The sequence below is a fragment of the Chondrus crispus genome, genomic scaffold, assembly GCF_000350225.1.
Source record: "Chondrus crispus Stackhouse genomic scaffold, scaffold_84, whole genome shotgun sequence".
Taxonomy (NCBI): Eukaryota; Rhodophyta; class Florideophyceae; order Gigartinales; family Gigartinaceae; genus Chondrus; species Chondrus crispus.
The window spans coordinates 269,061-282,285 of NW_005178758.1; the positions used below are offsets into that span (position 1 = coordinate 269,061).

A 13,225-nucleotide genomic window follows, 5' to 3' on the forward strand; every position below is an offset into this window, starting at 1 on the left:
TCGGCTTCACCAGGCAAGGAAGAATAAATTACTACCCCAGATGGAAGAGTCACATGACCGAAGGACGGGGGCGTTCTGCTACTTTAGGCACCGGCTCTCACAAAGTGAGACATTTGGTCGATTCGTGACGCTTTTTGCTCGACAATGGGTGGAAACCCAGCAAGTGTCTGATTACATGGAGAAGAAAGGTATGGAAAGGTAAGGTAATTATGGTAAGGCCATTGTTCTTCAGAGATAAGGCCAATAGGCACAATTCGGGGTTTCCCAAAGCCAGGAGGCTTCACAGTGGTACTGAACACAGAAAGGTGTCAGCTCAACCAACCTACTGTGGTCTACGCACCCGGGCCCTGCGTGGAACCAAGGGAGGAAAGACGAAGGTCAGCATGAAACGTTCAAGGCAATTTCAATAGTGCCCGACTTTTTGCTAAGCCGTTTGTCATATATGCCGGAATGACAGGCCTAAAAGGGACAAACTGATGCGTGCGCAGCCAAGGTCAGCGGAAGTGCGAGATTTCGAAAGAAGCCTTCGCATGAGGCAGCGGGTTTCATGAAGAGATATTCATGTAAATAATAGTTTTCAGAAAAGAGTTGTGAATTCTCGGATTTAGAAAACTGCATATTGCACTGTAAAACCTTCAACATGAAGTGGTTGAGGAACATGAGTGATGTAGGACATTGGACGACATGATTGCCAAGGGCCTCAAGCATACTTCGCGTAGATCAGGCTGGCAGAGTTGCAACCGGTAGAAGAGTTGGGTGTCAGCCGACGGACGGATGCCGGTGATGTACAGCAGCTAGGGCGTGCGGCGGCTACAAAAGGCCGTGAACATGTCGGGGTGACGGCCGTCCATAAGCAGCTCGACCAACGTAAGCCGTGGGCGCGACGCGCGAAGGTTAGCATCGGCGACATGTGCGCAGATGAGAGCATCTGCATGGAGGCAGAGAACTGGGCAGTGAAGAACTCGGTGAACAGGTTGGGGGTGGAAGAGTCCGAATTCCGAGGAGCCACAAAAGTGAGAGAGCTGATCGGAGGGGAGGGAGGGGTGGTAATTAATTGTTTCTAGGCGGGAATTGGAGAGACTGTAATGACTCAATTCGTATCGGGAAGCACAGAGTACGTTGACTAGGAACACAACGGCAGTAGAATGTACGAAAGAATGCACAGGAGTGAGTCTCAGAACGCGATGTGGATGATGACTAGTAGACGAAAGGTACAACTGTCCAGTGGACAGTCAACATGCGTGATGGACGCTGCTCTATGAAAAACTATCTTCTGCAACCTCAAAGTCAGTGTATTGGTCATGTAAATGATGTAAACTGACATGGGTGGCTATTTCAGAACATTGCCTCGACAATACAAAACGGGGCAAAGCGCTATTCTTGCGGAGCTCATGTGCTCGAAAAAGTAAAAGCCTTGAATCATGCAGAGATTCATTCTGATAGGAGCGACGAGGGGATTCCAATGACAAGAGTTTCATCTCATAACTCTTAGATTTGAGAAAAAATACGCCTCCAAAACCGAGCATGTGGCTAATGTGCTATTACTACTGTGCCTTGTCACTAGACTGTAAGGTATATAGTAAGGCCTCGGCTTGTAATGGGCGGATGCCAATGTCCGTCTGTAGTGCACACGTGTGGAAGAGGACTGTAATGAATCCGCGTCGCCGTGCGTTTGTACTGCACTTGCGCTGTCGGGTGCTGTAGAAATCCCAGTGGTGAGAGCACAGTACACTTCTAAAAATAGGCAGAAATTCCGGTCCGTGAGAAAGCACAAGTTTGTGATTAAGAACGAAACAGATATCTAGTGTCGACTCCACCAAAATGTGCCCTCATGTGAGGCGCAAATTTGTCCTTATGTGAGGACAAGTCACGAACATTAGAATGATGGTTTATGCGATAGGACGTTTGTAGGTTGTGGTTCTCTGCTATATGCTTCGGAAAGCAACCTGACCAGTTTCTGGTGCTACATAACCAAGTTTCTTCCTCATCAGAACAATTATCGCGGCATTCGGAGCACTCAAGGGTGGATTTTTCGGTTTTGCAGACCCGACACTGCTCTTTTTGTGGAGTGCCCGTGGAAATTCCATCTTTGCTCTTGCGACGTCTCTTCGTTGGGGTGAGATGCAAGCCGACACCACTGAGCCGCCCGCTATCATTCATGGCTTGGCATTCGTCAGGCATCGAGGTCTTTCTGCTTAGATTGATGCGGTCAAACGTATTGTGGATAAGCTGCTCAGAAAGCGCTATGTAAAACTCGGATTGCCTTATCCAACATAGAGTGCCTTTGCATCCCTTGTAAGCAAGCCAAGAAACTACGAAACATATTAAGAATATGGTAGTATTGACACACGTAGACCAGTTCATGGTTCGGACTTTCCTGTCGAGCGTCATGCCATCCTGTAGACACTGATTGTGCCCATCTATAGCACCGCAGACATCGTAGTATATCTCAGCAGCTTTCGGCTGCGGTATAATCATTTCTAAACGCTGAGGATATGCAATGGTGTTAAAATACTCAAATTGCTACCAACGTACTCTAGAGTATGGCCTGCTTCGGGCCAGGGACGAGAAACTGATTCTGAAGAGTCTTCTGTTTCTGTCAATCCAGAAAAACCAATAGCTTCGGGAAAACGTTCTCGTCGACACAGATAAGTCCGCGGCGGTCACCCCTATTTTCGAGCTCAATACCAGAAAGCACCTTGAAAGGAAACTGCCGGGTTGCAGTATTCACAACGCCAATAAATTATAGCCAACTGCTCTTCATATATTCTGCAGGGAACACAGAAGCGAAGTAGGAGTCCGCACATACCACACGCCCAGTTATACTACACGGGTTGAAAAGCTGCCTAAAGGCTTGAGCGCCGCCAGGGGCACCAGCCTCGTCTTCTCCAGAACCTTCGCCTTCAGCCGCTCTGACAAGTGTGGGATACCCGTGTGGGATAGCTCCTCTCGTCCCTGGGTTCGGTGAGAGGCGGAGGTTTTGCGGAAGGAGCACGAGACGCAGACGCGCGGAGCGCTAATTAACCAATACAGACGAGCTGGTGAAAAGGGAGTAGCACACGTGGCCGGTTACGTGCCGTCGCTCAGAGGTGCGTATTCGGAAGCGACCGGTAACGGGTTAGAAGCCAGCACGAATAAACTAACCGAACGGTCGTAGATTGACGCGAAAGGGACGGGGGCAAGCTTGCCCCAGTTTACTGTTGGGGATGGGTGTCAGGTCTTAACCCCTCAGAGAGATGCCTTTGACACCTGTCCCAGTACATTACCTGCCGCCTAGTGCGTGCCGGGTACTGCACACAATTAAAATAATAGCGCCACAATTACTAAGTACCGTATGGGTCCGGCCACTACACGTGTGCGCTACTGTAAACGCGTAATAGCTACGAACTACCACTCAGATGACACCTGTGCTACTGTATACGCGTGATGGCAACGACCGACCGCACGGACGACACGTGTGCTACTGTACACGTTCGCCACGTCACAACCGATCGGTACGCGCGCGCGCTCCCACACGTGGGCACCCCGCCCACGTGTACACCGTGCATGGCTGCTACATTAATAACCTCGGCGCGCGCTGGGCGTTATACTAAAAACAAGCTTCAAGCAAATCGTAATCATACGCATACCACAGGCTGCATTCTGTGTCTCTAGCCGTTCTCTGGTTTTCCGTCAATGGCGATTTATCGTGGTAGAACCTTGTTTATCCAAAAACGTCCTTCACTGAACCACCGTGAGTAGGACGCATGTACGCTCGTGCGGTCTGACGGATTAGAGCACATTGACGGTGTTCGTTAAATCGCGACACAAAATCGTCCACGAGTAGCGGACGATACAGTTCGCTCCCCATGCCTGCCGGCCTGAAAGAAGGCTGGTCGCTAAATCGCATCGCCACCCACAAGGCATCGAAACTTTGTGGCGTCATACCAGTTGTACAGAAGCAGGGAGCTGGCACATACTTTCCTGGCGTTTTTTGATACCACAGCGGGGATCTACTCCCGATTTTGAACCTTGTGTGGTATAACCGCGGGAAGGCGACGGCGCCACCGCCGCCACCCGCCGTACAGTACGCTCGGCTGTAAGCGCGAGCATGACCGTAAGGAGTTGCATTTACAGGTGGCGCCTGGTGTGGAGTACAGTAGTACCGGCCCGGCTACACGTGTAGGATCCGAACTGTAGGTAATTAGTAATTAATGGCACAAATTAGCCAGTTTAGTACAGCAGCTTGGCTACAGTAAGTAACAGCTACTGTAGCGGGACTGGTGTCCGGGCGTCCCACTGAGTGGTTAAGATCATTGCGCCTGCCCCGTCTCAGTAAACGAGAGGGAGAATCGCCTATCTTCCCTTACCGCTATTAGCTACATCTGTGGCGGTTTTCCCTTTTAGCTTGGGCTTCTAACCCGTGACCGGCCGTCCGGTTTTTGCGCTTTCGACTGGCTGAGCGTCACCGGCCACTTGTGCTCTCCCTCTTTACGAGTCCATTCCGTACGGTAATTCACTCGCGTGGGTATCTCTCCAACGAGCGCTCCCTTACCTCTAACCCCCCTCAATCTGCGTGGTCGGCGTGACGGTAGTTATAACACACCTGCTACACAGGACTAATAGTCCTGTGTAGCAAGTGTGGTATAACTGGAGAGATTTTGAAGGTCTTCGGAGTCATAGTATGACTCCAAAGACCTTTAAAATCTCTCCCGGGGAAGTCTGGGGCAAAACATTCGACAGGAGCTGCTTGTTACTCATGTGGACCGTCGACGTCAGTGGTTGACTCAACCACTGACACTGATTACTTTTTATTGCTATTTCCGCCTCAGAGGCGGAAATAGCAATAAAAAGTAATCGAGGGCCGATGCATCGCCTCCGTCCATGCCAGGAATAGATTCCTACTCATCTGCAGATATAATTGACCAAGACTTGTACGGAACCTGATCTTGGACGTCATTTTGGTCCTTTACTTTCAGCCAAAAAGTGGTGTGAACAGTCACTGGTGCCATTACCCTATAAATTGGTTCTGTTTTTGAGAAAGAATGCGCAGCATGACCACTGGAAGGAGGTTTGGACTTCAGTCGATGGTTGTCATCCTCTTCGGCATTTGGGCATGGAACGTTTGATCCTTGTTGAGCAGTTGCTGCGGGGACAGTGTGGTATCGCAGTCAAGATTTGTAATTTGAACATTACCCGACGCCGCGCGTTAATTAATGACGCACGCCAACACGTGTGCCTTACAGAAGGACGCCTGCGCGTTGGCATTACAGACGGAAGACCTACTACAGTACGTACAATACAGCCCGTTGGTTGTATATGACAAGGTACAGTAGTAATGACACAGTACAGTGCATTGCATAGTAGAGTAAAGTAGTACAGTAGTATGGACAATGTCCGAGACCCTTCCACTTCGCTTATTTAGGCGACAGCGCCGGGCAATAACAATAAAAAGTCAAGGATCTTTTGGGAACGGATATACTTCGAAGGTGCGACACCGCAGGTCAAGACAAGCCTCTGACTTAGGCGACATTGTCGATATCTGTCTTGCAACGTTTCCCTGGCTTCTACTGCGTTTACCTTTTCCCTCTCTTCTCTTCCGTCGTTGCGACTACGGGGGTTAAGAATAGCCTCTACCTCTAACCTTGGCGTTACTTGTCACGCGACGTTTCTATTGTTTTCCCTTTTACCTCTGTCGTTGCGACTATGCGGGCTAAGAATAGCCTCCAGCCTAGGCGTATTATTTTCGCACAAGCAATTCCTCTCTATATTGTGACGATTGTCAGGTCACGGGCTACGACAAGCCTCTAGCCTTTGCGGCACTACTGACGTCTGTCCCTCTCATTCCATCCAGGAGTTACCGCTACTAGGCGCTCCGGTCGTTTCTGACACTGGTCTCTAGGCCCGGGCTCCCCCCGTTTTGTGTGTTCGTACACAACCCCTTCCAGTGCTGATCCCATTCCGGGTCAGCACCTTGACTAGTACGCCGTGCTTTTACAGTCTGCCGATGTGCTTCCACTTTTCTATATCACCGTCCCCATCTACCATGGGGGCACCCCTCATTGGTAATCACCTCTTCCTCGAACTAATTAGTTCATGGCTGGTGACCACCACTACACTACAGAGGGGTCCTTGAGGAGCTGGAGGGTTATCTGCGTGCCTAGAGCGATTATTGAGTTACTTGTGCTTCATCTGTTCACCCCCCGTTCGTACTCAGGAGTGAGGAACCAGCTTTGGCGCTGTCCTGTGCCGTAAGTTTGAGACGAAATGACGAGCCCAGGCATGCGTTTAGCCTTGTTGAGCGCGCTATATCGTCCTCTAAACCCCACCAAACGCGTGTCATGCGTTTCCTGCGCGTGCATATGCGATCCGACCAACTTTAGAGTGTCGAAGGTGAATGCCATCCTAGGTTAAGCAGCACCTGCCGAGTGGTACTGTTTGTGACACCATCCTACCTGAACAGGACATTTAATCAGATTAGCTCGCCGAAGGCTCTCCCAAGGAGGCATGCAAGACGGGAAGCCCAAAAATGGCCAGGTTCCATGCTGAAACGGAACCATTTTTTGTTTATTGCTGGTCAAGAATTGTCCCCATATGAGGACCTGTCCTCACAGGAGGACAGAGGTAGAGTAGGCACAATTTTCTATCTGACCGTTAGTATTCTTATGAGGATTCTTCTGTATAGTAATCTTATGAGGACAAAAGGTATTTTATTTTTTTGACGATCAAACTCGCGATTACACTTCTGTTTCGTGAAAACCGAAAGCCATCAACACAGGTAACGTATTTTCTGTCGATTTTGGCAAAAAAACAACTCGTTGATGCATATACGGGTGTTCAAAAGAAAAAGTCGGCTCATAGTACGCATTTTTCTTAAAGCTAAATTTATTCCAGTAGAATGGAAAGATTGCGTGGAGGACTTTCTATTCGGTTCTCTAAAGTTAGAACTTCTAACATCCGAAAACAGTTAAAACGAGACAATCTACCAAAGAAATATTGAAACCGTGGCTTTCAACGTTGAAAAGAAATAAAATTCGCAGACTTTTATGCTATGATAACGCTTGGTCGCATAGACACTAGCCAGAAGCCCCGCGATTACACCCATTAATTAAATCAAATCCTAGTACAGTACAGTACGTGCTGTACATTGACGCTAAGACAAACCCCACGGTACTCTACTGTACACTGATGCTAAGACTAATCCCACAGTAATCTACAGTACACAAGATGGGATAACGCTATAATTCACGCGGAGAGAAGACGTACGCCGCGTGCCCGCCCAAGCAGGGCTAATGCTCTCCCGCTCGGCTCCTTCCATTCCAGAGGAAGCCCTTCACCCCAAAGCGTCGCCTAGTGACAGACAGAGAACCTACAACCAAGAAAGGCCTGCATTCCATTGCTATCCGTCCGCAGCCACCATTTCCTTGGCGGTGAACGCATACTCAAGCCTCGAGCGCACCGACTCCGCTGTTCTGGCCTCCTTCTCGCCCAAAAAGTCTCTCTCGGAGCTAACGATAGTCATGACGGCGCCCTCTTTCCCGATGGGCACGATAGCCGCGCACACGGCGCCCTGCTTCAAAAACGACAGGGCGTTAGCATCGACCACGACGATTTCATTCTCCTCGCCTGCAAACCCCCTGACAGAGAACCCGATATTCGCAGACTCTTTGAGCAGCGGCCCGTCGGCGTACCGCACCTTTCCGTTCTTGTCCGCAATGACAGTGCCGCCGTACCCGGGGAGGGCGCACAATGCGCCTGCGGCCCACGCGAGCTCGACCTCCATCGGTTTCGTCAACATGGGCGTTTCGTCCACTTCCTCCGGGATGTACCGGTTCAGGTCCACGCCGACGCTGTCCAGGTTGGGCAGCGGCTGCACCTTCGCGGGCTCTTGGGCGCCCACGGCGAAGGGGTCTGCGATCGGGGCGCCCAAGCCGATGATGCCTCCTTGCGGAATGACGACGACTTGCGGCTCGACGGGGGCTTCCGGTTGCTCCGGCGGCTCGAGGATGGCCGTGATGTCCTTGAGCGGGTTGACGTCGATGGGCAATTCCACGGCGACAGCGTCGGCGCCGGCATCGGCGGCGGCAGCGGTTGGCTTGCTGGCTTTGGCGGGGGTGGTGGTGGCGGCGCCGGCAGAATCTGCAGCTCCCCTGTTTTGCAGGAGGAAGAAAGCAGCGCCTAGTCCGCCGGCGGTTATAGTGACGAGACTGACGCCGACGACGGTGGACGAGACCATGGCGGGCGCGCGGTGCGTGCGACACACGGCAGCGCGCATGGGAAGAGGCGGCCGCGTCGAGAAGACGGGCGGGAGTGGGAGGAAGGCGGCGGGCGTCATGGTGGCGAGGGTGGTGGCGAGGGTGGTGGCGGAGGGTTGACGGGAGAGGGAGTCGGAGAGGGAGTCGGGACGGGGGGGAGAGGGGGGGAGGTGTGTGTCTGCGGTAGTAGGGTGTCGATGCCTTGACGGAAGGCCTTCTTATACTCATCGGTGGAACGTTCTACGGCATCAATGACAGGAAGAGAATGTCATACTAGGGTTAACTGGAGGGGTGGGAGATAGCCGTAAGGGACGTTGATTGGCGGGTTGAGTTTGCACACAGCCGAGATGTACTTCGCCGGAATATCTCTCGGGCCCGAATATCAACTGCCAATGAGCTTCGGATAACATTAATTGCATTAAATACAATTATGCAAAATTTTTTTGCATGCCGAATTTTTGTGTTCGTCGGGAGACTACTGTATATCCCGGACAACAGGAACTTGCTGCAGGTACACCGACGGTTCGACGACCGGGTTCTTAGGCGCAACTCGCTCCTCACTTCCCGTCTCGAAACTGCTTACCCCTGCCGCTGCCCGCGATGTGCGCGGCTGCGCTGGAAAATTTAACGCTCTTTTTCCTTGCGCGTCCCACACATTCATATTGCAGCGGATGATGGGGGGATGTAGCGGGAACAGAGAAAATATCTCGGAGAAAAGATCTCGTGTTTCTAGGAAACACTAACGTTGTCCGCCAAACCAGTTTTGGTTTCTGCAACCAAAAACACGTGTTTACTTACCGGACAACGTTACTGAGATTTGAACAGAATGCACTCATCAATCCGAAATTACACGTGGCATATAGTACACGTGTCACCACGTGGAAAAGGGCACTACAGCCAAGCTCTATGGACACGTGTTCAATTCTTCTTCTTCTCCTCTTTTTTAATAAATAAATATAATAATAACTAATTAAATTAATCCCATCTTTCGTGCCTCGCATGATGCTCGCAGAGCCTTGACCTCATTGCTCGCCAATGCCCACCAGCTTGGACGTCCCATCTCCGTCCCTTCTCTCCCCAACCTCCGCTTCGCGACTCTGTATAAGTCTCACCGTCCCCTCTCTTCGACTCTATTTCCCCCCCCTCCCCCCCTCCCCCCACGCACCCCTACATCATGGCATTTCTCGCCCCCCTCCCGGTACAGGCTTCCCCGCGCCGCCACACGGCCCTCCTCTCCCGCGCCCGGTCCTTCCCGCCGCGCGTCGCGCGTCGCCATGCCCACGCGCGCCCTCTGCGCATGACGGCGTCCACCCCGGTCGAGTCTCTGCCGCTGTCCCCCATCGCCTCGCTCCGGGGCGTGATCGATCTCCCGGGATCCAAGTCGCTGTCCAACCGCGTGCTGCTGCTCGCGGCGCTCGCTCGCGGCCGCACCACCATCCGCAACCTGCTGGTCTCGGACGACATCCGCTACATGCAGGAGGCGCTCAAGGCCCTCTCCGTCTCGTACGAGACCACCGCCGACGGTGCCTTCGTCGTCGACGGCTGCGCCGGCGCGTGGCCCGTGCAGACCGCCGAGCTTTTCTTGGGCAATGCTGGTACGGCCATGAGGCCGCTCACGGCTGCCTTGTGCGTCGCGAAGGGCAAGGGGGAATTCGTGCTGGATGGTACCCCGAGGATGAGGGAGAGGCCCATCAACGACCTCATCGACGCCCTGCAGCAGCTCGGCGCGGACGTGGAGTGCTCGGATACCGGGTGCCCGCCGGTTCGTATTCGGAACACGGAGGCGGGCTTGCCAGGAGGAGTCGCGCGGGTGTCAGGGAAGATTTCGAGCCAGTATTTGTCCGCTTTGTTGATTGCCGCCCCGATGGCAAATGAAGATGTCACCATTCGCATTACTGACGAGCTGGTTTCGGTGCCATATGTCAAGATGACCATCAATTTGATGAACAAGTTTGGCGTCGATGTCCAAGTGGACGAGGGAAATACGGAATTCGTCGTCAAGAAGGGGCAGCAGTATGTGTCGCCTGGAGAGTACTTTGTGGAAGGGGACGCGTCATCGGCGAGCTACTTTCTGGCGGGCGCCGCCATCACGGGAGGACCGGTCACAGTGAGAGGGTGCGGGAGTGAGAGTGTGCAAGGTGATGTCGACTTCGCACGTATCATGGGGCTCATGGGCGCGAAAGTCGAGTGGGAGGCGAACAGTATCACCGTATCGAGGGAGCCTGGCACGAAGCTTAAAGGAGTCGATGTGGATTGCGTGGATATTCCGGATGCAGCCATGAGCCTCGCCACGACAGCTTTGTTCGCAGAGGGTCCTACTGCGATTCGGAACGTGTACAACTGGCGCGTCAAGGAGACAGAGCGCATGAAAGCGATTGTTACGGAGCTGAGAAAGTTGGGTGCCGAGGTCGAGGAAGGGCGTGATTATTGTGTCATTCATCCGCCGAAGACGATCAGGGAAAATGTGCCAATCGATACGTACGATGACCATCGCATGGCCATGGCGTTCTCCCTCGTCGCTTGCGGGGGGGTGCCGGTTGTCATTAGGGATCCCAAGTGCACCACCAAGACTTTCCCGACTTATTTTGATGAACTAGCAAGGATGACAGCATCGTCGTAGCAGGAGGATCTTTGATAGCTTCAGTGCGGAGCATGATTTTAGACAGCAGAAAGGCACATGAACAGACATTCCATAAAAAACCGACTCCGACATGGTCGCTTTATTCATCAAGGTATTCTGTCCGATTCAGGCATCACATTGAGACCTGCTTGCTCTTCCAGTTCTTTCTCGTCTGACTTTCCATCTGCATTCCTCGTTGCTAGACGGCGCGCCATGCTTGCTCATCAAACATCGTCCCGTCCATGTTTTCCAGACCAGCCATTGACGTTTTCACTCTCTTCCCACAGCAATTACAAGAAACCTGCATTGGCCCTCTTTCCAGCTGCTCAGGTCGCAGCATGATGGAATTAAAACACGTCGGGCACGACACGTACGTGGTGATATCAGTGGTGTCGATGTTTTTGTCATCCAAAATGGGGTCGAGACGAGCCGCACGAGATTTCGTCGTCTTCGGGCGTGAGCGACCCGATTTGCGGGAGCTACTGGAACGGCGCGCTAAGCACGTCGGAGCTGTTCGAGTAAATGTTGCGAAGAGAAACGATGCTTTGAATCGGGGTTCTGCTGAAGGCGGAATCGCAGCTCGCGGCCTTGGTTGTTTTCGTTCTCGCAACTTCGAATTTACCGGCACTTCCACGAGTGTACCCATTTCGAGCTTCTCTGGGTCGTATCGGACGTCCAGACTGAACTTTCTCAACGAATTTCTGTAACTGCAAAGCCTTGAGAATCTCGTTCGGATACAGTAGTTCAGTATGCAAGCAGGGGAATAGACGGGGTTGGTCTCAGCCAATTTGACAATGGAAAACATCGAAAATAATTTTCGATTAAAATATTTGCGACTACAGTACAGAGTACACTTTGTCCCATGTTTTATCTTTGAGTGACTACAGTATGAAGAAAGACGCTGCACGAGGCAGCGGCAGGCAGTCTGAATTTCCGACAGCTCTTCGCCATGGCAAGTGGACATGCCGGTCGCCAGTGGCTTGAGGTCTTAAAGTTCACGATCTATGTCGCTACTCCGATTGCAGCGACAGTTTATTTGGGCACAGGCGCCTACCCGTACCTGGAAAAAATGATCCACAAAGTAAGTCCTAGGTCTTGGTGAGCACCGGCTCGAATGCGACGCTATACAAATGATTCAGCTAACCACAAGTTCGCTCTTACGAATGTTGCTACCCTTGACGTTCACAAAGACTGCGTACATCGTCTACCCGCCCGAGGGACCGACCCCCCCGAAGGGCAAGGCTGAAATTGAAAAAGCGCGAGAAGAGCTAAAGCAGAAACGCACTGCCGCATCAGATGATACGGCGTAGATGGGTTACAAATTTCTATAAGGCGCAGGTTTATTTTCAACTGGGAGTAACGCTGGGGTCATTAAAGAGACTAGCAGGCTTTTGTTCCAAACGCATCAGTTGAAATGTACAGCTGTCAAAGTCATAATTATGTACATTCGTCAAGTTGGGCATGTGGAAAGAGGTTTGCAATACTTTTAGAAACTATGAGAATAATGTCGTGAGAGATAGGCCCCTGCCGTGAAACATGAGGGGAGCTATGGCGGGTTATATCTTTGCCGAAATTCAAACTTGTTCGACGCAGCTTTCGTTGGGAACAACCATACTATCAGCAGCGGTTCATCGCCAACGTTTCGAAACGCATGTCGCGAGTGTGCAGCGATGTGAGCCATAGTTCCAACTTTCATCGGCTTGCTGTAGCCATTCTCATCGTAAACCAATCCCGAGCCCGCGCAAACGACGATAATTTCTTCTGTTGTATGCGAATGCGGAGGAACCCAAGCCCCTACTTCGATGCGCTCCAGCCCTGCGTGTAATGAGTTTGTGTTCACAGTTTCCCAGATTGTGCGGTTTGTGCGCGCGTCCTTGTCTAGGTTGAGTGCAGCTATCCCTGACAAGCCGGCCAGCGATACGACGTTGAATAAAGAGACTGGAGATGTTGGTTCTAGCGTCGCGGTATTGAACCAGTCCGTGAGCAGTGATACTGTCACAGTTGCGACACCTATAGCAAAGGATAAAAGTGTCCAACGGGGCAGCCTGTTATGCACGTCATCCATCACCAATGCTTTGACTAGAAACACAGAAACGCGTTGTCAATGTGCACCTTCCGCCAATCGGGATGGCTGCGAAGATTCGACAGGGTGTACGGGCAAGTAGAGTCCGAGACTTCGTCTCAGTTGCTCGTTGCAGAAACAATCCAGTTATGTTGTACCCAAGGGTACTCATACAAGGAAAACAAGACGTAGTTGTGCTTGCCACTAGTGTCTATTGGACGGACGTTTTTGATCATGAGGATTTTTCCTGTCTGTCAGAGCATTAGAAAGACCCTCCTAAATACCGTGCATTCTAGGTGCCTTCAAGGG

General features: G+C 51.8%; 3 protein-coding genes; 2 read left to right on the plus strand and 1 right to left on the minus strand.

The window, feature by feature from the left end:
* Nucleotides 1-7,053: 7,053 nt before the first annotated feature.
* CHC_T00007772001 (hypothetical protein) lies at nt 7,054-8,462 on the minus strand. XM_005711483.1 is given in 2 exon segments: nt 7,054-7,592; nt 7,593-8,462. 1 exon segment carries the CDS (start codon nt 8,460-8,462, stop codon nt 7,593-7,595), a length of 870 nt encoding a protein of 289 aa, XP_005711540.1. The 3' UTR covers nt 7,054-7,592.
* Nucleotides 8,463-9,408: 946 nt separating this feature from the next.
* CHC_T00009255001 (3-phosphoshikimate 1-carboxyvinyltransferase) lies at nt 9,409-10,965 on the plus strand. XM_005711484.1 is given in 2 exon segments: nt 9,409-10,854; nt 10,855-10,965. 1 exon segment carries the CDS (start codon nt 9,409-9,411, stop codon nt 10,852-10,854), a length of 1,446 nt encoding a protein of 481 aa, XP_005711541.1. The 3' UTR covers nt 10,855-10,965.
* Nucleotides 10,966-12,390: 1,425 nt separating this feature from the next.
* Nucleotides 12,391-12,537, plus strand: CHC_T00007773001 (hypothetical protein). The gene has a single exon (XM_005711485.1). The coding sequence runs from the start codon at nt 12,391-12,393 to the stop codon at nt 12,535-12,537; it is 147 nt and encodes a 48-aa protein (XP_005711542.1).
* Nucleotides 12,538-13,225: the final 688 nt, after the last annotated feature.